We start from the raw sequence: 25,936 nt of genomic DNA, 5'->3' as shown, positions 1-25,936 counted from the left end.
AAGCATGTCTGCACCCCCTTTATAGCCATTATGAATAATGACTTCATCTTTTTGAAAAGAGGTACTAAGAATGTGATAAAATTTTGTTTTTCTTTCTTTCAAAGCTAGTTCAGAAAATACAAAACTACACAAAGAGCAAAACCTGTGCTGGCTGTTCATCTCCAGGTCAACCAAAGAACAAATAAATTGGGTACACTCTAGAGGCCATCATATTTATTATCTTTTGATTTCCTCTATCATCATTCCAGAAATATCATTCTGATAGTTCCAGATCAGAAAACTTTGGCCATATCACTTTCTTAATACTCTTAAAATGGGCTTTGTCAGAAGGCTGGTCCAATGGAAACCTAATGGCTGCATCTTCATTATAAAGTGTGCCAAGCTCACAGATGTTCTTAGTACTTCATGGCTTAAGCAGTGGTTCTCAAAGTATAATCTAGGGAAGGTCCTTAAAACCATGAGATCAAAAGTACTTTCACAATAAAATGAAGACATTTTCATTTTAATATGGTAAACATAGATGAACACAAGCTCCTTGATAATTTTTAAGAGTGTAAAGGCATCCAGAGACCAAAAAGCTTAAGAATCACTGGTTTAGAGCATAGTGGTTCCAATGGGCCACCAATTCAGCATTTTTGTCAACATCTACATTCTTAGGTCTCTTCAATAGCTCATGCCTTTAGGGAATGGTGCCCTAGTGCTGCCCATTATCCTACTGCTCTGTTGACTTGCACAATTCACCCATAGCCTCCTTACTTTGTACTACATACACACTGTATGCTCCAGCTGCATTGGCTTAATTACTGTTTCTCAACCACAATGTTCCATATCCAATTTCAATGTCTCTGGACAGGCTGTTCCCTATGCTGTCCCCTCATATCCACCTCTCAGTTTCTCTAGCTTCCTCCAAGACTGAAATCCTACCTTCTGTAGAAGGTCTTTCCATTTCCACCCAGTTGTGTCTATCATTCTGATCACCTTCTCATATACTTTGTATATAGTTTGTTATTTACATGCTATTGCCCTCATTATAATTTGAGGGCAGGGAATGTTTTCACTTTTTAAAAAAACAACTATCCCTAGGATTTAGTATAGTGCCTGGCACATAATAAGGAGTTGATAAATGCTCATTGACTGATTAGCTTCCCCTTTATGTTCAGATGTTAACTCCTAATATGAAATCTTTCTAAGTCAGTATTTTTCCTTCCTCAAACTGTCTTTTCCTATTAGAGAAACTCTGTGAGGCAGAGACGGGTTTTGTTTTTTTGTTTTGTTTTGTTTTTTTGTACTCTCTGATACCTAGCATAGTGACAAATAGTAGGTATTTTAAAAAAAATTTTTTGGGGGGGGTTGTTTCTAATTTTGTATTCTAAGGAACAAAGGGTAATGTGATTGCACTGGGGGAGAGAGAACCAACATTGATGAAATCACAGATTCCTGAAGTATCAGATATCCATGTTATATGTGCCCTTCTTCATTCATTAGCACAGATAGTTAAGGAGAAGGAATTTACAGAAATTACAGAGAAAGAATTTACATCATTTGATGATGATGATGAAAAAACTTTGATGATTCTGTCATTCCACTGATGGGTTAACTCCTTCCATTGATGCAAATTGTAATACATCAACACCTTGTTATTCCACAAGTCTTCTCTGTTTCCTCCAATATATTCCTCACAGGAGGGCTATCCAATATGCGAAGGTTTTCTACTAGATCTCTTTATATTACATAGATACCAATGGAGCATACAAGTTAACTATTCTTTATCCTTTCTACATGACTGGTCCTCTTTTCCAGCATCTTTGATGATATAGTTTACGTAATTTTTAATAAACAATTTTTATTGGTCATGTGCTAAATTTTGCTTTGGCTAACTTGTAATTTTCATTCCTCAGAGATGGTGGGATTCCACATATCTCCTGAAGAATATTCATTTAAACAAATAATGACAGATTTTTGTCCAAAGCTTAGTATCACTAAAACTGCTAAACAATTTCCCAAATTCAATCTAGCTTGTTCTTTTCTATTCAATTCTGTGCTCAATTCATTGGTTATTCTATATCTGTCTGAGACAGCTATACTGATAAGTCTTGTTAGGCAAGAGGAGTCATGAGATAGTAACCACCTGACCAACTTGCCAAAAATAATAAAAGCTTGTCAACTGATTAGCTTTCCCTTTTTGCTCAGATGTTAACTCCTAATATGAAATCTTTTTAAGTCAGTATTTTTCCTTCCTCATACTGTCTTCTCATATAGAGAAACTGCTACTTTCCCACCCTTTCCCCTGGCTATGTAAGTTATATTTACTCTATAGGATCATGATCATCGGCCTTTTTCCAAATGATTATCAGCTCCTAAGATAGCATCTGAGGAGCAAAGAAAAGTATTATAAATAATCCTTTTAAAAAAATCTTTAATTTCTATTATTCTATGACTTCCTGACTGGGGGCCCTTCAAAAGAAAAAAATAAAATTCTAGAGATTGTCTAAAATAAGATGAAGTTTGGGCCTATTTTATACACTTTAATACATAAAGCAAACAAACAAACAAACAAAGCTTTATTGTGGAGATTCAGTCTTAAGGATGTGTCTTTTAGGATTTGTTCCAATAATGTTAACCTTAGTTCTTACTTAGAACTAAATGAAGTAGCTATGCCAAAAGATTTATTCTAAAAATCCCTTTGAGCTCAGTGATATAAAAATCAGACATGGATATTGAACTTAAGGGAAAAAAATCCTAGCAAGATTAGTTTGGTTTCCATGAGTAGAGGCAGATAAATGAGAAATAAGGTAGTTAATTACATATTTTTGGAGATGTTTCTTCTACACTTTTCCCAGCCACTTTTATTTCTCTGTATACATATTAAGAAGTTTGTTGGTATTGGGTAAAATTACTAAAAAGAATTACAGTGGGGCAATTAGGTGGCTCAGTGGACAAAGACCCAGGCCTGGAGATGGGAAGTCATAGGTTCAAATATGGCCTCAGAAAAGTTTTAGCTGTGTGACCCTGGGCAAATCATTCAACCCCAACTGCCTAGCCCTTACTGTTCTTCTGCCTTGGAACCAATACTTATTATCAATTCTTTTTATTTTATTTTTTGGAAATTTTTATTTAATTAGTCAATTTAGAACATTATTCCTTGGTTTCAAAAATCATATTCTTTCCCTCTCCTCCTCCCATCCCTTCCCATAACTGACGCACAATTCCCTTAGTATCAATTCTAAGACAGAAGGTGAGGGTTAAAAAAATTTTAGAAGAATTACAAATAAATTAAAATTTTTGCTAGTGACCATTAAGGGTATGTCTTTTCCTACTGTCCATCCAATGGAGCTGGTACTAATTTTTTTCTTTTTTTAATGTTTTATTAAAAAATGTTTAGGAAAAACAAAAAACAAACAACAAACACAGTGATGTTATTTTCCGATCTCACCTCCTGAATAGAATTCTTCTCTTAAATATTGTTAAGCAAAATAAGCCAACACATTAGTTCATTAAATATCTATATTCCAATACCTTTCTGCCAAAAAGAGACAAGTATGTTTTACCATTAAAACTCAGATTCATCTATTTCAAACCCTTTATGTGCACAGTCACACAGGGGCATAGTTATAAGACCCCCAAAGTCTTTACTCTGTAGTTGACAAGTAGAAATTACTGTGGAATACTGAGGCACATTTAAAAAAAAAACATGGCTAATAACTGTATTTACCAGCATTTTGGACTTTGATTATCCTTTCAAAACTAAAAATTCAAGTTGGGGGATTTAAAGAAATTCTTCTTTTATAAGAAATGTTAATACTGGGTATACAACAGGAATTACTTATCCTGTAAAACCATACACTGCATCTTTATGGCTAAAACATTTTTTAAACCTCTAAAACAATAACAATACCCATTTGAAACAAAATTGTACATGTGGTAATGTTATCAGGATCTTGCATTTATGAAATGAGATAAACTCAGACTTTATCAACTTCTAACAGGAACTAAATGTTTAGGTAAGAAAAATGTATTTAAAAATCCAAAGCTTGTCATAGTGCTTTGAAAGATTAGGCCCTTTTCGCCCTCAACCCACTCCTGCCTCTGAAACTTTTGAAACTTCTTAATTTTAGGAGCCAACCATCTGCTATTACATGTTATAAACTAGCATCGTCTGTCATATACTTAAACTTTGGCACTCTAGGCAGACTGGTTAAGTTTTAAAAAATGATTTGCAATGCCCAACTACAGACACATTCATTAGGTCTCCTCCAGACCTGAAATGAGTTTTGCTGACAAATGAGAAGCCAGGGCAATTTTATCTCTTAACTTCTCCCTTGCTTGATGGAAAAGAAAAACTAGCATGGTTTAGTATAAAACTGGATTCTAGTTTTAGATCTTATTAACTCTATATAACCACAGTCAAATCCACTTCTCTGAACTTTGATTTCCTCATTTTTAAAATGGGGATAACAATATGCCTGCCCTTTTCAGCTCCCAGGAGTATATTATAAGGCTCAAATGAGGAGACAGATGGGAAAGAAATACACTGAAAAGCATGCGCTTTTAAAGATAGATATAGATCATCATCATTATCTCTTAAAAAATAATGCTAGGCCTAGAATCAGGAAGGCCCGAGTTGAAATCCAGCCTCAAATGTTTACTAGCTATGTTGGACAAGTTATTTAGCCTTATTTGTCCTTAAAAAAAAAAATTGGGATAGTGGGATATCACTGGATAGAGAAATCACAGGATAGAGTGCCAGGCCTGGAAATGGGGAGGTCCTTGGTTCAAATGAGGCCTCAGACTTCCTAGCTATGTGACCCTAGGCAAGTCACTCAACCCCAATTGCCTAGCCCTTAATTGCTCATTTGCCTAGGAACTGATACTTAGTATTGATTCTAAGACAGAAGGCAAGTGTTTTAAAAAAAAGGAAGAAAAAGAAAATAATTCCCTTTTTGGTCATAAGTACAATTTGGCCTGCTCTATCCAAGGGAAATGCTTTGAACTAATGATCATGTAAATCTGGAGCCATGATGCAACTGAGGTATTCAGGCAGTGCATTAGAGGAAAGAGTTGCATAAGAGGTTTCAGACTGATTTTCATTTGACCTCATCAGCCTTTAATAAGACATTTGTGCACCTTAGGGCAATGGCCAAAACCTGCCCCTCTTGCCTGTTAATGTCTATCAATGGGTTTCGAGTCTTTGAAGTAGAACATGTGACTCAATATCAAGAAAAAGCAACAAGCCATACATAGAGAGGTAACTGGTGGTATAGCGGATAGTGTGGGCCCAGAATCAGAATGATCCGAGTTAAAATCTCAACTCAGACACTTAATTAATTACCTAAACAGACTGTTTCAGTCTCCTCATCTGTTAAATAAGGATAATAACAGCATCTGCTTCCCAAAGTTGTTGTGAGGATCAAATGAAATAAAATTTATAAAGCAATTTAAAAACTTCAAAGTGCCATCTAAAGGCTATTATTATTACTTTGGGACATTAACAATATGCATCATTAAAAAGATGTTATTAAAGAGTATCCTAGGCAGTGCTAACTAACTACCCTGCCTATCCTTAGTTCCAGCTCTACTCTACTTGTCCCATTAGCCCTTTTTCCTGGAACTGTTCCTCTGGCCCAGAAATTTCAGGTGTTCCATTGAACCCTCCAGTCTGATAAGTCCTCTCTTAGTGTTCAGTGAAAAACTATGTGGTCAATAGAGAAATTTTTAATCTATAACTACACTGACATTTCCAAGTCTGATCCCAACCAGGAATTGGGATTTAGCACCAGGGGCTGAGATTTAGAGTATTCCCTTCCTGAGCAAGGCCATTTTTAAAAAAGCAGGACAACTTCATAAATAAAATGGAAATTTTTTTCTAAATTACATTTCTGATCAAGTTTTGACTACCATAAGCAGCTTACAACTTGATTACAAGAAAAAGAGTAATATGGGTCAGGTATGAGATTGACAATTGGTACCAAAAACAGTTATATAGCTGTAGCCCCCCCCCCCCCCCAAAAAAAGGGCAGATGGAAAAGCCTGAATTAATGTGTTGGCAGCCAGTCATAATTACTATAACTAAACCATTTACCTGCTCTTACAAAATTTCCCACTGTTACTTTTGGAAATTATATATACACATATATGCATATATGTATGTATATAAATAGAGTGTGTCTTTGTGCACATATATATTTTTAATTTTTTTTGGAAATGTTTTTAAAATATTGGTGCTGTTGAGAAATTACAAGTTAAAACTGTATAGCTGAGACAACAAACTGGCAATATTTCAGAACAAGGAGAGCTATTAGAACCTGCCAAAATTGAAAACAAAAAACAAAAAACAAAAAAAATGGCAGAATAATCTATTGGCCAACTCACAACATAAATCACATGAGACCAAAACTAAAGCAGAGCAAGAGATGGAGAAGTAAGGGTTACAGAAAGGATTATATGGGCATGCTCATCTTCTAAATGAAGAATTACACTTTTAGGACACAAGAAGATGAAGCCTGGAAAAACTTCTTGGTTTTCTTCTATTCATAAATTAGTGCCTGGCACAAAGTAGATGTTTAATAAATGCTTGTTGATTAACTGATCGCAGGCAAACTTCTTTGGGGGATTCAGATAATTGATATTCAATATCCAAAGAATATTCACTTCAAATTTACTTCATATTGATCAAGAAATTACTTTTCTGTATGTCAAGTGCAGAGAAAAACGAAATTCACTGTGTTTTAGGGTCATTTCATTCAGGTACTTACATGATTGAGAAATTTGCTGTCTTTGGTGGCCCAGCCTATCTGCATGACTCCAGAAGTGATCACTGTAACTTCATAGTACCACACTCCAGAATCAACACAGAATGTGCAACGCACACTTTCGAAGGAGGAGGCATCACATCGAGCCTGGCAAAACCAATGACATGACAGTCAACATGAAAGTAGACCATAACCTAGGTTCAGTACAATGTCAGTTTGTAGTCATTGCTTGATATATTTAATGTTCCCATTATTAAAGACTGAGAAGAGGTATCATATCCTTCTTTTCCTAGCCATGCACAAAACACAAAAAGGGAGGTCATTCCTGGGAGTCCTGTGTGCTGTGTAGAGATGCTAAGGGAGTTTTTGGAGGTAGCTCTTCCAGATGATGAACTCCTTAAAAACTTGAGTCATTTTTTATAAAGAGGTGACCCTACATCTAGAGGACTATACAAGTTTTTGGAAGAACTGAGGACTCATTGTAGGGGAAGGAAACTGATTTCTTAGCAACTTCAAATAATTTCCCTTGGCTTAAGGGCCCTACCCTACTACATAAGTCTGAAGGATTGTATAGGTCTTGGGAAGACAGAGGTCCACTGAAGACAGAAGGGAAAGTGTCTCAACTGTTTATGGGCTGAGGTAAAAGTTCTTTGCATTTTTTTTCTACTGGACTAAATTAAACCTTTCTGATATCTGATGTTTTCTTAGTTTGAGTGCTTTTTTTTTGGTGAAGAAACCTGGACAAAAGCCAAATTCTGATGTTCCTAGACAGAACCTTAAATGGGAGTATAAGCCAAAGAGAAATAATTATTGAAAAGTTTCTAGCCTTTGGCACTAGGTGAAAAGATTTTTCAAAACTATAAATTATTGTTTTTTTTACCTCCAATCCATTTGGTGAGATCTTCAGGTACTCACTAACATCATTGCTATTCAGCATGGCCCTAATGTTGGTCAGGTCCACTTTTTCGTATGTAAACTGCCTGCCTTCTTTCAAAACTGCAAAAGAAAATGAATCATGTTGCTATATCACATTCCTCTGGAAAAGAATGAAATCAGCAAAGTTTAATAGCTGATTCTGGTCAGTAAGGTCAAGTTAGTCATGCTGAATGGTGGCTCTGGCTATACATAATAGTACATGAATGTGCCTGGCTAGAAGCCAGGGAAAATGGTATAATTTTCAACATTAGGTTCCTTATAACTAAAGAACATCAATTCCCAGATATCAAAAATATATGCATAATATAAAGCACAATTTTCTTTATTTCATGTGAAACAATGTTCTAAATTCTTACCATTTGGGGATTATGATCTTGTTGGCAATGCTTGGGGAGGAATGATTTCATTTTTTGTCTTAATATCCCCAAAACTCAGCATAGTATATGGTACCAGATGCTTTATAAAAGATAGATGATTGAATGACAAATCTATTAATCTTATCTTGTCACTATGGAAGATTTCCTTTCAAAATCAAGTAAGAATCTATTGACCAAACATTGTTCTAGGCACTGAAAATAGTCTCTACTCTCAATCTAGTTGCATGGAGAATTAGGGTCAGGGTGAAACAAAGGCACACAAATAAATTAACAACTGACATGAGATGCATGAGACAGTATAAAATGGGCAAATACAAGAAGGTGAAATACTTGTGCCAAATTTTGTAGTTCAGACTAAACATCCTATATTTCTGCTCAGAGGAGGGGTTGGCTGGAATAGTTAGGACAGCATTCATAGAGGAAGTAGGACTTGAACTGAGCCTTTAAGAATAGATAGGATTTTAATATGCAAAAGGAGAGGATAATCACTTCAGGAAATTGGAAAAAGCAAGGCATATTCCTGGAACAGTGAGGAGACTGCTTTGGCTATGGCAGAGTTTGTGTATGTTAGATCCACAGTTTGAGATGTAGGGTGTGGCCAAATTAGGGAGGGCCTTTAAAGTCAAGTAGAAGAATGTAGAACTGATGTCCTATAGAGTGAGTGAAGATTCAGGAGCAGAGGAATATGCTGAATTTTAGGAGCAGCCTACACACCTTGTTTGGAAGACTTCTAGAGATACCTTTCTGCTAGTGTTACTAATTATAGATCTTTCTGGGAAAGATTCATTTTTCTCATCATCACCTTCAACATTATTTCACCTGTAGTAGTACTTTGTATTTCATTATTCCCCTGTATTGATTGTGTTCCAATTTGTATTATACTGATCTGTGTCCTTGTCTTATCTCACTGGTGCCTTGCTCATAATACTTAATAAATATTTGTTGAATGAATAAATGAATCATTTTAGAAAAACAAGACTGCTAATCAAATGGAAGCAACTTTTTGAGTAGAAGTGGAAATCATTTTAATAAAATACAGTAACTTACAGAGATTGTCTAAACTCCACTGAGCACAGAAACCAACTTGACGTTTCAGATAGTCAGAATTTTCTGTCCAACTCTCCAACATGACAAGACGGTCACTGATACAGGACTTTGAGACGGTCATTTTATTTTCGCCTGTCAGGAAAGGAGCAAGCCTTGAGTTAGCTAGCAACTAGGGGAAAAATGTAACATTTTTAAATGAATGAATTTGAAGAAAAGAAGGAACATTTTACTTTCTGCCTGGCTAATATGAATTACCTCCTCAAATAATAGTCAACATTTCCCCTGAAATTTGTAAGAACATTTATAGGTCAAGAATGAGAAGTGTTCCATGGCCAAACATCTCAACAAAAATTGGTACTTGAGAGATACTAAAACCCATATCATCATATAAGGTAAAAAATCACAGCATGTCTTTTACTATGGAGAGGAGGAGGAGGAGGAGAAGGGAAAATGGGCTGCAAATAGAACATCCTTTGTTATAACAAGTAAAACTAAGGTACTTAACTTAAAGTAGGTCAAGTTACACATTACTTTTGTGGCACATCCAATGGCCATAAATTCATCCTGTTTATTTTAAAAATCAAACAATTAAAGTTTCTTTTCACATACTGTTTATAGCTTAAATGAGTCGCCAATATCCCAGCATTATCAACGTGCATTACTGCAATAGAACGTTGCACGTGCTAAGAATTCATTACATTGCCTGATCCACCAAACAAGCAAATCAGCGTTTCTGAACTGCATACTTATAAGTATGTCATCACAAGAAATTACTATACACATACTTGTCTGTGCAAACTTTTCCAGTGCGATTAGTGCAAAAAGCATGACTGTAGGATGGGATCGGAAATTCTGTTAAGACAAAAAAAAAAATTAAACCATCCTCAATGCCAACCTTTCTTTTCTCAATAGCTGCAAGTGCTAATTTTGCCTTCTTGCTAGATATTTATTTTTGAGCATCAAAAACATTAAGACACCACAAGAACTAGAATATTTTGTTAACACCGTGTGTAATCAAGAATTATGGCAAATTCTTTTTTATTTAAGTTTCTCCCTTAGAGAACATGCTAGCTATAGTTTTCAGCAAAGAAGCAAATCCAAAGGGTTAATAAGAAAGCCAGAAATTCTGGGGATTTAGTGAAATAAAATGTCACTGTACCCACCAGGGGATGGACTGAATATCTATCATCCTTGAGTCAAGTTTGCTAAACTCAGGGAAGTCTGGGAGAGCCTGAGGATGTTTTAAGTCAATTATAGAAGCAATTTTATGACATTAAAGTTTAAAGCCAGCACAGTACATTGGACAGCATTCTAGACCTAGAGTCAAGAAGATCTGGGTTTAAATCTCCCTCACCCACTTACCTATCTTTGTGACCCAGGTAAAACACTTAAGCTCTGAACCTTAGTTTCCTCATCTGTGAAATGAGGATAATATTAGCATCTATCTCACAGTGCTGTTGTGAGGATCAAATAAAGTAATATATGTAAAATGTTTTACAAATCTTAAGGCACAATGTAAATTCTGCTATTTTAATTTTAAAAAATATTTAATTCCATATGTCCAGAGGCCTTAAAAAACTGCCAGCCCTTTGATCCATCCATACCACTGTTGGGTTTGAACCCCAAAGAGATAATAGGGAAAAATACTTGTACAAAAATATTCATAGCCTCGCTTTGTGGAGGCAAAAAATTGAAAAATGAAGGGTTGTTCCTTGATTGGGGAATGGCTGAACAAATTGTGGTATCTGTTGGTGATAAATACTATAGGGTTAAAAGGAATAATGAGCTGGAGGAATTCCATGTGAACTGGAATGATCTCCAGGAATTGATGCAGAGTGAAAGGAGCATAACCAGGAGAACCTTATACACAGAGACGGATATACTGTGGCACAATCAAATGTAACTGACTTCTCTTCTAGCAGCAATGTATTGATACAGGATAATTCTGAGGGACTTATGAGAAAGGACATTATCCGTATATAGAGGAAGAACTGTGGGAGTAGAAACAGAAGAAAAACAATTGCTTGATCACATGATTTGACAGGGATTTGATTTGGGATGTAGACTAAATGATCACTCTATTGCAAATATTAATAATATGGAAATAGGTCTTGATCAATCATACATGTAAAATCCAGTTGAATTGCTCGTTAGCTACAGGAGGAGGGAGAGAGGAGAGGAGGGAAAGAACACGAATCATGTTACATGGAAAAATATTCTTAATTAAATTAAAAAAAATTTTTTTAAATATATTTAATTCCAGCAATATAGTCCTCCCTACTCCTGCCTCAAAAATTTAACATAATTTGAAATATAGACAACTTTGGGAAACATGTACAAATGTATGATTGTCTTCATTTTCTATGCCAACCTATATTGTATCTCTTAAGGAAATATTTTATATAATAGAGTTTAACAATTTTGTTATTGTATGTATGTATTGTATGTATTATATGTATTAGCGTATGTAGCCATACCCTAAAAAGTTTCATATAAATATGAAAGCAGAAAATCTTATCCTCTAAAATGAAAAGCTCTATGTTTTATTTTTTCAGATAAAAAATAAGAGTTTTTACTGATTAAAAGTTAGGGAAAAGAAAATTCCAAGACTTAGTATGATTTCAAACTTTGGACAGAAATTAAGATATTCTAAGAAACAAATTCTGACAGTGCTTTCTAATTCCTTTCCTTCACCAATCTAAGCATTTTTGTTTTATTTTGTTTTGTTTTAACATCAAAATAGTTTATTATACATTAGAGTTAGATGTCTAGCAACATAGCTGCTTTTGATATATCACTTACCAGGCTCTGTAATAAATATTCTAATATTCCCGGGCTAAGTAAACTTATACTTGCAGGACCTGTAAAGTAACATGTATATCATTAAAATGGCACATCTCTAAAACTGGTGTATTACATTTTTATATCAATAAGTTCTGAAGTGTCAATTACAGTTTGCAGAAAGTCAAAATATCCAAATGTATTTTGAAATTAATCTTCAAATTTCTTGTGTGAATACATATAGGCAGATCAATTTCCAAACTCCCTTTTAGATATAGTTTTGAGTTGCAACAATAAGGCTTAATACAGTTTAGTCCTCTGCTTGATTTGGTTCAAAAGGTCCAGTTTGGGAGCTAGAAGCCCTAGGTTTGAATTCCAACTTTGCTCTTTGTTTCAAACTCTGAGGAAGTAATTTTCCTTCATTAGGCCTCAATTTTTCCGTATATAAAATGAGGAGTCTGAATTAGATCACTGCTTCGGTCTCTTTCAGTTCAAGTTTTATGAACTTAATTCTGTGGCTTAATCTAGGACAGGCAAGTTTTTTTTTTTTATTAATCAAAAGGTCCTCTCTTTTATATGAGAGATTTGTAATGTGATGTCAAAAGAAACGTGACACTGCAAAAAGTTACGAAGTCTAGTAATTGAAATCAAAATTTTAATCTATTTCCTTGTCATTTCTTAGTTAAAATTTTAGAAGGGCTATATAATGACAATTCTATCCTAAAGAAATGAAAAGTCTGGAAAACAGTATTCTTTAGCTATAGGTTCTCAAACACAAACACAGAAATTACATAAGCCACAGTGAGGTAAAAAACACCACTTAATAAAAGGGGTGGAAAACAAGAACTTTTACATTCTCTTTAAAATGTCAACTGAAAGAAAACTAAGAGTTCTGATTACATAGTGCCTGCCAAGGTGAGACATTTCTAGTTTGAAGGACAGGTTTGATATTTAATTTCCAGGATATGATTTCATTTATGTCTTTAGCTGAATAAACACAAGAGTTTGACAATTGTGTAGACATATCCTAAAAGGCCCCATATATATAACCTTATTCTCTCTAAAGTGAAAAGCTATATATTTTACTTTGGAAGTTAGGAAATAAGGGGTTTTCCTCATGAAAGGTTATGGGAAAGAGAGAATTTAAAAAACAACTGTGATTTCAAACTTTCAGTACCACACCATAAAAAAACAAATTGTGGCAATGTTTTCCAATCTCCTCCCCCAACCTCCAGTCTAATGATTTGTTTTTGTTGTTTTGTTTTTAATACCAAATCTGAGGAAGTATTAGTAAGTGGATTAGTGCTTTCTCTTTCTCTTTTCTTTTTTTCCCTATTACAAGACTACTTTTTTCTATTTTCTATTAACTGGTCATACTTTAGAACAGTTTCTGTTTTTGTTGTTGTATTAAATATGGTTTTTATATATTCTGTTCTTTATTTATTTAAACCCTTAACCTTCCACCTTAGAATCAATACTATGTATTGGTTTCAAGGCAGAAGAGTGATAAGGGCTAGGCCATGGGAATTTAAGTGACTTTCCCAGGGTCACACAGCTAGGAAATGTCTGAGGCCAAATTTGAACTAGGACCTCCCATCTCTAGGTCTGGCTTTCAAACCACTGAGCAACCCAGCTGTCCTGCTGTCCTTCCTCCCCCCCCCCCCCCCATTCTTTATTTTAAAAGCTAAGCAAAATATTTTATCATATTCTCAAAAATTAATCACATAGATTATATATCTCATTTTTCTCCTTTTCCCTTTATAAAAAACAAAATAAACGAACAATCATAGTATAGAGTTTAGTTCAAGATATCAAATACATTTTTCTCATAATTACCTGCTAGTTTCTCAGCCAAGCAACCCAGCACTGCTGTTGTGTTCCGGTGTTTGGCAGGATGACTAGCATCCTGACAAGCAACAGCTCCATTTAAATTTAGAATTTCAGTCAACTTCTGGAGTGCATCCTAAAAGAAAAATTACAAAGTGGATTTAATATATTTACATCTCAGTTTCTTCTGTTGCACCTAAATCTGCAGAGAACAACTAAGCACCCATGAAATGGAAATCAACATCATGTGATAAGGACATAATATACAATCACATTAAATTATGTAACAGAGCAACCTTAAAGTTATGCTATTCATCAACTGCTGCTTGCCATACAGAGTATCATATAAAATGCATCTTTTTATGCCATTGATTTTAAAAGTTCAAGTTCAAGCAGATGCCAACACAATAGGAGAGAATGGAGACTAAACAATATAGCAGTGAAGAAAGTTTGTGTGTTCAATGTAGCTTTCTTCTGAAAAACAAATATAGCAACAATTGAAACAGGACTCTCAGAAGTCTTTATTAGGATCAATTCTTTAATAGCTAATCCAAAGAAATTTCCTTTCTGTCACAAGGTTCTGCCATACAGGTCTTTAAGTGCTTGAAACTCAAAAAAGAAAGTACAAGAAAAGAGGCAAGAATCCAACTTAATTTTCTTTTCAAAAAAATAGCCAAGTCAAGGGAGTCAGTGGGATACGTAAAACATATCAATAACATGAGAAAGAGGCTTTGTTTATTTATCAGCTCTATCCAGGAAAAAGTCAAGGCCACATAAATAATATAGCTGACTTGCATTGTCATTTTACTTCTAACAAAGACATATTGGCCAATTCCATATTTGTAAACGTGGTGAGCTAAAGGACATGGAATTGGAGGAGAAAGAAAACAGAATTTGGGATGACAGATCAGGCACTTCTGCCTCCATTTTGAAATTATAGATCACATATAAATAAGGGTATTCTAATACAATAACAAAGAAATCTGACCAGTTTCCCCTTGCTATCCACCCCACTATACTTCACTATTAATTTAGTGGTTTCTTTACCCTCTCACATGCAGCAAACAAAATAATTTATGATCAGAATCTTGGGCAAGTTTCTAAACTATCAATGGATATGTTTTCACATTATCTGATCACAAAGAAACACTGAGAAAATCGAATTCTATAAGAAGATTTTAAAATGCTCCCAGTTGAGTTGTTTTCACTCTCTAAGTTTGGAAAAAAGTTTTCAAAAAAAAAAACACCTTCTGGTATGGGAAAACTAATGAAAGAACAAATAAGGAACAAGAAAATTAGAACCAAGATTACAAAGTTCTAGTTGCAAAAAAAAAAAAAGACTTCTGTTTCAAATAATACTTATTTGTCCACTCCTTTAATTTTTTTTTTTGTTGAAACTAGTACTTGCTAATCTTCAAATAAATTTAATTGTTTCATGGAAATAAGACCTAAGAAATAAGACCTAAGACTTCATCTCTAGCAAATACTAAATTTGAGAGATGATATTAATAATGAACAACATTTTGGCTCTAATGCATAAAGAGGAAGTAGCTCACATCAAACTTTCCCTCTGGTTCTTCCCTTTGGCAAGTGTGTAGGTGGCAGTGGCATAAATTACATATGTGTTAACTTACTTTAGTTGGCAATGGACACTCGTCTAGTAATAACGTTATAACAGCTGGTCCCAATGGATCCTCCAATGGAATAACTCTAATTAAAGACTGGACAACTTCCAACCATCCTTCATCTGTGACCAAATCAAGGAGATCATCAAAGGGTAGTGTTACTATTTTTTAAAAGTATAAGAATAAGTAGACAAGTCATAACAAGGTAATATAAGATGACCTTACACTGAAATGGGAAAATTTTTTGGCCCTTAACACAAGGTTTTTAAAACAACTAGTGATGGCTAGCTACCTTATGATGGCTGGAATCCAAGAATTTTAACCAGTAAATCTGGTGGTTCTAAAATGTTGCACATTTTGTGCCATGGTCCTTTAGCTACAATTAAAGTTGCCTCTTAAATGTATTTTTAAATTTTATTTGAGATCTAATGATGAAGATCAAAAATACATATCAGTATGGTATAGAATCACAGAGATGCTTAGGAAATTAGTTAACAATAGAAAGAATGTAAATAGACATTTTCCCCTCCAGTTCCAAAACAGTTATATACAAAGACTATTCTTTTGTCTGTCAATTAGAAGAGTTAAAACTCATTCATACACGGAAGACTTTGTGAGCTATTCCAATTTCTTGTATGCTTGCACAGGAAGCTTAAAGGGGAGAGAGAGGAAGAGAAAGTTTTTGGTTTTTTTTTTCTCTTGTGTATAAAGTGATTTTGGAACCTCTTGGTCAAGATGAATGAAAGGCTGGCCATAAATGTTTACAGATGAAAGGCAGAATCAAAAATTATTTGCCATGAATAAAAACATTGATGACTAGCTTTCCCCTACAAAGAAATAAAACCTAAATTTAGGTCTCTTCATATAAGTGAAAAACAAAAATATTTAATGTGCTTGCCAATTTGGAGGAAAACTATATTTCAAAAGGTTATAAATGAATTGTTCAAATTTATAAAAACAAATTTTTAGAAGAAAAAATGTACTTATTATGGTGGTATGTATAATATTACCATAGGGTGGTTAGGTTCTTAGGTTAGTCTACAAAGGCCTGTTTAATTCATGATCTAGCTGTTGTTTTGTACAAAATAAGTGATGTGAAAAATAATGACATATGACTGGATTGGTCACATCGCAAGAATGAGATTACAAATGGACAGTCCAAGTGCTAACACTGCTATCCCTGAGATATCAAAAGACACTCCCAGTGTATTAAGTACTTTAAGGAGAGCCTCTTTGGAGGATTTGTGGAACCACATGGATGAAAACAGAATCCATTTAGAAAGGTGGGAGTATCTACACCAAAGATCCCAGATTCTTTAGATTAGCTCGAGCATACAAGGAATATCATCAAACCTAACCACCATACAGTCATTGTTTCTATGGGAAAATGTGTTACATTCCAATTTGGGAGGGTAGGAAGAGTGAGAGAGACTCCTTTTTTCTTCTTAGCTCCAAACCTCTGGGTAGTAGGCTCTGCAGTCTAAGTTAGGTCGCATAGGGGCAGATAAGGTCAGGGATCAAGTGGTGGGGAACCATCCTGAACTGGCTACCCAAATATTATCTTTCTTTTTACTCTGGAGCTCTAGCCTATTTCTTTTCCATGTCCATTTATTGCTTCTTTCTTTCCTCCCTGATCTATTCTGGAAGAAAAGAGAGACTGCTTGCTTCTTTCTCTAGTCTCTGAAGCATATAGCAATTTGGAGTTTTGTTTTTTTCTAAGGGCTTTTTTTTTTTTTACAGCTAGTAACAGGGCTTGTAAACTATAAAATGCTATATAAGCGGTCTGTTATTAGAAGACTTCCTTCTATAGCCTTCGTTCTCTTTTTTTCACTTATGGTTTTTATGGAAAGCAAGACTTGGATCCAAATGAATTCTTGGGGAACACAAAGGTGCTAAGAAAGATTTATCTATGTTTCAGGGCAAAAACCTATTTTGGGTATTTCATGGAACTGGGGCTTCTGGATTCTAAAATAAAGAACAGAGAAATACCTTTGGGAAATGGATTGGAGTGTGGAGCTGGGTCAGGGCAGTGGTAAGGAGAAAAGTAACATTAGAAAACTTGCCTTCACAAGTTCTGCCAACCCTGAGCTAGGACTGGGGTATAGGATAAATAAGGTCAGAAACAGGACCTCATCACAGGAGACCAAAGGGAACAGGTTGTTATGGCAACCAAGTCATTTGGTCAAGATAATTGGTTGTTGGTATATGATGGATGAAACTGAATGTATCTAAATTAGAAAGGATTTGTCTGTATGTAGAATTAACATTACTGGATACTAGGTATTGAGAACTGATTCTGTTCTCCCCCCCAACCCCCCAATATGTATACCTTGAATCACTGCATATAATGTCAGGGAAAGTTGATGTATTTGTTAAACTTTCCTACCCTCCCCCCTTTTTTGTTCTTTTTTTCTAAGGAATAGCTATCTGGGAGGGAGAGAAGATATTGGCATATTGGGAAATGCAGTGATATAAAACAATAAGAGCAACAAAAACTAAACTGAAACAAAAATATCCATACAATGTAAAGAAACCTAAGAATAGCTTTGGAAATGATTGGTATAACTATCAGATATTCAAGCATAATAATTTCATTCAGTCTACAGGGCAGGGCATAAGAAGGAAAAAAAAAGTGTGAAAAAGTAATTGGTAAAACAAGAACCATTTAAAAATTATACATGAGATTATAGTAATAATAATTAACAGTATATAATTCTTTAAGACTTATACAATATTTCTCATTTGATAATGAGATAACATATTTAGAACAGGGAGAACGTTACGTTTGGGTAAAAAACTGCATGTAGACACTGTCCAATTTCACTTCATTTAAACACATCTAGTACACCAAAACTACATGCTACCATTTCAAACTTCTCAAACAGAAACTCTATTTTACATGAACAATTTTTTTTCTGAAAAAAATCAACAGAGCATTTATTTATGCTAATATTTCTTTCTGAACAAAAAGTGTTATGATACCTGTTTCTGCCATTTCGTGCAATGTGATCATTGAATAAGGAGGTTCCTGGTCACTGAAAAATAGACAATTAAAATGTCAAGCTTGGGAAAATTAAAAATGAAAGGTTTGAATTAAAATTCAGTTGTGAGAAGGAAAAAGAATATGAGTGGATATAGAAAAAGGAAGGAAAGAAATGATGAGCTACAAACCTCTAAGGGTCAATGTTCATATTAAGAAGCCACTTTGTAAAAGTCAGTCTCCCCATGATGGCAATTAAACAAATAAGAAGAAATGAACATTTACAAAACGAAATCTTATCAGGTGGAAGGAACAATAATTGGCAAAGCATTTAACATTTATGAACCTCAGGAAGGTAAATGTCACATTCGTGATTTTCTTGTACAGATTCTATAAGATAACCTAGGATCAAGGTTCAACACAAATGCATAATTTTTACTTTTTCTTTTATTTTATAGGTCTCTTTCAAATACTAAACAAATACTAAAACAGAGATATCTGAACTAAGATTTGAAAGAAATATTCTTTTTGAAGATACAAGAATTAGTAGAAATAGACCATCAATACAAAGTGGGCACTCTGTTCAGTTCTGGATGCCACTCTGACAGAATGTTTGTCTTGTTTTATTAGTTCTTATTTGAGCTTATGATATAGAAAGTAATGAACAGAACCACCTTTGAATCCCAAAAGAATTTTTTAGAGACTCAAAAAGTATAATGATACATAGGGTATTATAAGTATACTGTCCATAGATTGTTGAGCAACTATTAGTAACCACTAAAATTACTAACCTATATTGGACAGGTGTAGAGAGTGAAAAATGTCATTTGTGAAGTCTTATAAGGTGACTGTTCTCATGGTACACCCAACAATATCTCTCAGAATGTTCTGAGCTGGAGAATTTCTGCATAGCAGTCTTGGACTCCAGCTCACCTGTCTCTGGAGATAACAATCAACTTCAGACTGATCAAGTTCAAGGTAAGGCATCACAAAGATCAGTGACCTCTGGCTGAACAGTTTCACCAGTCACTGTCCAAGTAAGTTTTGTACTTTTATTAATGAGGCCATGGCAACACCCAATCCATCTTTCCGGACACTTTGGCTTACTCATTTTTGGCAAAATTCAACCTGTAGAACATTTCTGTAAACAGCCTTGCAGAACATCTTATTAGGGACATAGTCAACTACTTGAACTTACAGTAGGAGGACCTAGTAAAACTCATAAGGGTTTGAGAGATGAGATGGAAAAAATGCCTAGCTAGATATTTTCTCTATTTGAATGTTACAAGCAATGTATGTAATAAACACAGTGTATATTATAAGTCTACATAATTCATCTACCTATTATAGATTCCAGAGAAAGGTGAACAGGATGATGAGGGGACTGGTGATTATGATTGGTTAAAGGAAATGGAGATGTTTAGATTAGAGAAGAGAAGCCTTGGAAACAACATGGTAACTGTCTTCAAGTAATTAAAGAGTGATGGGTAGAAAAGGGATCAAACTTGTTCTGTTTGGCTTGAAAGGATAAAATTAGGAGCAGTGGGTAGACATTACTGGAAAGAGGACCTAGGTTTGATAAGAGGAAAATCCTCTTAACAATTTTAATTGTCCAAAAGTAGAATGGGTGACTTCAGGTTGTGTAGTAGGTTCTCCCTTTGCTGAAGGTCACCAAATGAATGTTAGATGGCTATTTGTCAGTGATATTACAGAGATTTCTGTTAATGCAGACCAGATGGTCTGAGGTTCCATCCAATTCTAGAGATCTGGGGAATTTGTGATTTTGAAAAATTTCTCCTGAGAGAAAGTATCTAGACCTGGAAGGGAACTTAAAAACTCATCTAGTAGTTATAGTCAAGAAATCTTCAATCAAACTATAGCTATTGAAGAAAAGGTGACTAGAAAGAACCAGTCTGTTCTTCAGAAACATATAAAAGAGATATGAAAAAGGAAGTATAGCAAATTAGGGAAGGTGAGATTTCATGGAAGAAAATACAATTTTAGAGCTGAATATCTTAGAAATCATCTAGGCAAAACCTCTCATTTTACAAATGAGGAAACAGGTTCAGAGAGGGAACTTGCTCAAAGTCAAAATGGTAATGAGTGTCACAGCAGAGTCTGGAACCAAGTTTACTTTATTAATTCTTGGTTTGTTGTTTTTGCCACAAGAGTTACCCACTGAAAGCCAACCTTCCTTCCTTCCTTCCTTCCTTCCTTCCTTCCTTCCTTCCTTCCTTCCTTCCTTCCTTCCTTCCTTCCTTCCTTCCTTCCTTCCTTCCTTCCTTCCTTCCTTCCTTCTTCTTCTTTCTTTCTTTCTTTCTTTCTTTCTTTCTTTCTTTCTTTCTTTCTTTCTTTCTTTCTTTCTTTCTTTCTTTCTTTCTTTCTTTCTTTCAACTTATATATAGTCTATTTATTATCAAGTCCTTTGGAAACATTTTCTCCCTAATTACACAAGAAAGAAAACTGGCTAAATCAGAGACAATGACAAGAGGCCAAAAAGTAGGATAAAAGTTCAAATTAGTAGATAGGTGATGAATGACCTGCCTTTTAAAAGTCTCAGCATTCATTCAGAAGTACCTCAATTCCAAGATGAATGAAATGGCTAAGCAAGCAGAATGATCCTTTCTCCAAAACACTTTGCAGCAAAACGTTTAAAGTAGTTATTAATATTAACAAATAGCTGTCAAGTTCAAGTACATGAACAATTAATCAATTCAGTAAAAAGGCATCTGTTAAGTGGCTTTTTTCACAGTTGATTTAAAGTGAAAATAATTTTAAACATTGACTAAAAATCTCAAACTTTAAAGGCATATTGGTGGTACCTACAAGAAGGAAATTTATTTTTAATTTTTTTTTTACAAAAAGCAGAAAATGATATTTTAAGAAAAGGAATTGAGCTAGTGATAGAGCCACATGCAATTGTCAGATGTTTCAGAGTCAAGACAGGGTAAAAGAAAATGAGAAAAAATATGCTCCCCCCACCCCCCCAAAAGCAGTATCTGGTTCTAACAAATTTCCTCTTACTACACAGTGTTAAGGATCAAGCTGTTCTCTTGACAAATCAAAGGTACTCTTTTCCTGAATAAAGGTATGTGGAGAAAGGATGAATCACAACTTGTTTTAGAAGTATGGTAAGGAAATAAATTTTAGAAACAATTCTTCCTACTGGGTTCTCTGAGCCTATTATCTTTGGCTTTAATTTTTGTTCCAAGAGGCCTATTAAATTTCATTAGAGGTCACTGTCTTCCTCGTCAAAGGGTTGTTGAAGAAAAAGTCCTCTTTCTAGGTCTATAAAAACTGTATTTATTTTTGTAGTAATCTGTATCATTTATTCTATGTCTGCTTTTCCTTTCATATTAGGCCCATTCCTATGATTCTATTCCCTTTATTTAATGTGAGGATTTTATTGTGCTCTCAAATACATTTCACTTTTCTTATTTAAATAAACAGTGGTAAACTCCACCACAAAAAGCATACTCATTACTGGTGATACCTTCTGGAAACTTGCAAATAAAAGCTTCTACCCACTGCCATTCCATTAATCATTCTTTTTAAAACTGGCAGAAGCTGCCTTCCACCTGCTTTTTCAATGGGTTGCAATTAACTTGGCTTGCTATTTACTTCCTTACTTCTTTAACAAAACCATTCATAATAATTAAAAAATAATAATTTTGAATGCTATAAATGGTATTTAAAAATAATTATTGTCACAGATGATTAAAAAACTCAATATTTTGAATATTTTGTCTGAGTTCTCCAAAACAAATCTGATATGCTCCCAGTTATTTTTATGTCTGTATAGAGGGATTTTATATATAATAAAACAAGCTTTTATTCTCTTATATATTCAATTGTGGAATGTTAGTCACTATAGTTAAGGTTAAAAGATACTTCTTGAGACATGCAACATCATTAATAGCATTGTTAATAGCATTGTGATTTCAATGTTCCTTCAATAGCTAGTTCTAAAGATATTTTTTTGCCTTCTTAATAAAATTGCTGGCATCTCTGTCTCTGGATAGATTATTTAGAATCTATAGAGTAATCCTGTCACACACCCACAAATAAACAGAAAATAATCTAATTTCAGGGTTTCATTCAATATGTCTGAAAAAGTTGTATACAAAATGAACTTTTACAAATAAGATCATTTATATACACTAAAAAATCCTGTTTCTTATCAAAGAATGTTAAAGTGATTATGTCTGTAAAATATAGATCCTTTTGTAATGTGACCTGTATCAGTTTTATTGCTGTTTGTTTGTTTTTTAAGATTTTTGTACATTTCCGTTTTCAGGGAATTCTAGGATCAAAATTAGAGCTGGAAGGGACCTTACCAGCAATGTAGTCCAGTCTTATTTTCACAGAATCATAGACTTAGAGGTGAAAAAGACATTAGAAGTCATCTAACCAAACACTCAACCCCCTTTATTTTTACAGAGTGAAAGTGAAGCCTGATTATATAAATAGGAATATCAGAGCTCGATCTTGAAACTAGATCTTTTGATTATAGAGCCAGTATTCTTTTTTCTTTTCTTTTTTTAAACCTCTTCCTTTCTGTCTTAATAACAATTCTAAAACAGAAGGTCAAGGGCTAGGCAAATGGGGTTAAGTGACTTGCCCAGGGTCACACTGCTAGGAAGTATCTGAGTCCACATTTAAACCCAGATCCTTCCGACTCCAGGCCTGCTGCTCCACCAACTGTGCCACCTAGCTGCCCATACTACAGTATTCTTTCTAGATGCCTCCTGTGGAAACAGGCAGTGAGTGCCTTTGGTGGGCTTCAATCCCTGGGGTTCTCACTCCAAAACTTATGCTCTTTCCACTGTTCTAGGCTGATTCTAGCTTTCTTAAAATGGGGTATGTATATGAAGTAGTTTTCACTTGCTATAGCTCATTCACAACTGAACCCAGCATATTTAAAAAAGGATGAGGATGGAAAATATAGGGAAAAACATGAAAACTACTCTTAGTTCCTTTTTTCAGACCGCTAAAGGAAGTTAAAAATATACTTCTTACATATAATTACTCTGATAGGAGAGATGACTTGCATCTCTGGTCAACAGCATAGGTAAGAATTTATGTTAATGAATTTTCTTAAAACTCTTTTCTATTTATCATCAGTAGCAAACTTGCTCATTCTTCTACTCTTCCACTGAGATCAGAGCTTTAATTAGTATTTTCTTCCAATGTTTAGACAAATTCAGGCTGAAGACAATGCTGGCAAGTAAAAACACAAAACCATATAATTTATACTGTCATTAGAGATACGAACACAAATATACTCCCTTCCCATAAAAGCACAAGGCTTGTTATTATATATCCTGATGCAGCCAGTTATTAGAAGTTCCTAGCAGAAAAATTTTCTTTAAAGCTAAAGTCATTGGTAGCTGAGTACTTACTTATCTACAAGTGTCCGAATTACTGCCAGTGTGTCCAGCACCAAGCCATCTACATTTTGTTTCTTTCTTCTTGGTTCGTGTGGTCCTCGACCCCTTCTAGGTGGTCTCACAGGGTCCCTTGGATGGCTTCTGTTTTCAGCTGCTGGTAATACACTGTTCTCAGTCTGCTGATGCTGGGACTCTGCATTATCTTCAGTGCCACTATCCTCTCGACAAATACAAGAGTTGCCCATGTTGGTGGCTCCCAAAGTTCCCAGAAAATTTGTTATATGCTGCTCTAGAGTCAGCAGTAAACCTTGTACAAGGCTTCTGCTAGCATAAAACACAACCCAAGCAAAGACAATCATTGAGAAAGTTTTCCAAGTACTGTTTTCATAATCTTGAATTGAGGTATTTGCATTGTATTTGTTATCAACAATTGGAATCCAAAGGAAGCTATAGTTTCGGTATCCAACATTATCACTTGAAATAAACCCTGATCATCCAAAAGCAGGTCTAAAAAACAAAACAAAACAAAAAAAAATAGTTAAAGGAGTCAAGGATTTTTAACCATCAATCTACCCAAGGTTTCTCCTATCCCTGATTTTAGAAACTTCACAAGTAAAATTAGTTCATTTTCTAGCAAGTTCTCCTATGGGCTACCAGCACAAAGAGATAGATTTATTTGGATAATTGTAAAGTAATAAACTGTGAAGCAATGATTCCTTATTTCCATAATAAGAAGTTGTAACTTATAACCTCCTCCAGTGAGGCTTAGAAAGTCTAAAGATGGGAGCCTTAAACTTGTAGTTCTTCCTCCCTACCTATAAAAACATTATATCAGGAAAACATAATTTTTTAAATGATGACTTGCTTATTGAAAATGGGAAACTTTTTGTAATTATGCCATTTTTTCTTTTTTTGGAGAGGGAAAGAATTAAAAAGGATTTTCTTAAAATTGGCTTTTGTTCTTAGACTAAGGGGCAAAACTTCTGTTACTTGGTTGATAACTCTGAGAGGATTAAAGTGTATGAAAACCCAAATTAAACTAGTTAAATTGTTTAGACAACCTAACTTGCAGGTTTTTTTCCAGTAATTTACAGTAAGCAGTGTGGGACAGAAAGCTTCTTGGCCAGGTGAACAAGAATTTGTTTTTGGAAACACACTTTGGTATTTCATGCCAATGACTGACATTTATACAATAAGAGGTTGTTTTTGTTGTATTTGTGTCTTTGTAGAAAAGTTGAGATGATGTATCAACTTCTTTTGCTGGCAATTTTAAGGCAAGTAGTTAGTTATATATATTCTTTTCTCCTTTAAACCCTTACCTTCCATCTTAGAATCAATACTATGTATTGGTTCTAAGGCAGTACGGTGGTAAGGCCAGGCAATGGGGATTATTAAGTAACTTGCCCAGGATCACACATCTAGGATGTGTCTGAGGCCAGATTTGAATCTAGGACCACCTATCTCTGGGCCTAACTCTCAATCCACTGAGGCACCTAGTTGTCCTCAGTTATCTTTATGATATACCCAAAGACTTCATAGAAGTGATAAAAATCAGTAAGGCTGTTGAGCAGAACTTCATAAATTCTTTTTGTGTCATGAACCCCTTTGGTAGTCTGTTGAAGTCTATGGATCCTTCCTTGGAATAATATTTTTAAATGCATAAAGTAAAATACATAGAATTAAAAGGAAACTAATTATATTAAACTATAGTTATCAAAATATGTCTTTTTAAAAGTTCACAGAGTCCAAGTTAAGAACCCTTGTTTTAGAGACATTCGATGGAAAAAGAGACAATCTGGCCAAGTCTAAGAGACCAGGATAAACATGGAATATTGCATGGCTGGTAGTAGGTGCTCAATGGTTTAAGTAGTTGTAATGTGGCAAGATGAGGAAGAGAAACAAATGTATTAGTCTGGAGAGAGAAAATAGTAAATGATTTAATTCATTATTTAATTCATTAATAAGCAGGGACCATTTTTTCATTTTTCCTTTGTATCACCAGCACCTTGCAGGCAGCAGATACTTAATAAGTGTTTGCTGGATTAAATGATGGATTATAGTTTAAAAAAAAAAAAAGAAAAAAAAAGATGCACTTAAATTCTCCAGACACAAAAGGGGTTTGATCAGCTCTATGAGGCAGTACTTTATGGGCTCACAATTGCTGGCAATCAGTCAATGTCCTTTTGTACTTTTAAAATCGATGACCAGAAGAATCATGAAAGGG

At 34.6% G+C, this 25,936-nt stretch overlaps 1 protein-coding gene across 5 annotated transcripts in view; it reads right to left on the bottom strand.

Annotated features, from left to right (window-relative positions):
• RSPRY1 (ring finger and SPRY domain containing 1) overlaps positions 1 to 25,936 on the bottom strand; it is an 80,682-nt gene that overhangs the window by 35,564 nt on the left and 19,182 nt on the right. For all 5 annotated transcript variants that reach the window (XM_016422806.2, XM_056812338.1, XM_056812341.1 and 2 more), the window contains 9 exons: positions 23,725 to 24,219; positions 18,325 to 18,377; positions 15,352 to 15,464; positions 13,727 to 13,853; positions 11,912 to 11,970; positions 9,895 to 9,961; positions 9,110 to 9,241; positions 7,630 to 7,745; positions 6,753 to 6,896 (listed from right to left, as the gene is read on the bottom strand). In XM_016422806.2, coding sequence (XP_016278292.2) covers positions 6,753 to 6,896; positions 7,630 to 7,745; positions 9,110 to 9,241; positions 9,895 to 9,961; positions 11,912 to 11,970; positions 13,727 to 13,853; positions 15,352 to 15,464; positions 18,325 to 18,377; positions 23,725 to 24,071 — 1,158 coding nt within the window. In that variant the 5' untranslated portion in view covers positions 24,072 to 24,219. The remainder of the gene's footprint in view (positions 1 to 6,752; positions 6,897 to 7,629; positions 7,746 to 9,109; positions 9,242 to 9,894; positions 9,962 to 11,911; positions 11,971 to 13,726; positions 13,854 to 15,351; positions 15,465 to 18,324; positions 18,378 to 23,724; positions 24,220 to 25,936) is intronic.

This window comes from Monodelphis domestica, chromosome 1 (genome assembly GCF_027887165.1).
Source record: "Monodelphis domestica isolate mMonDom1 chromosome 1, mMonDom1.pri, whole genome shotgun sequence".
NCBI lineage: Eukaryota > Metazoa > Chordata > Mammalia > Didelphimorphia > Didelphidae > Monodelphis > Monodelphis domestica.
Note: the sequence above shows the minus strand (reverse complement) of the source record. Positions and strands in the feature narration are given on the sequence as shown.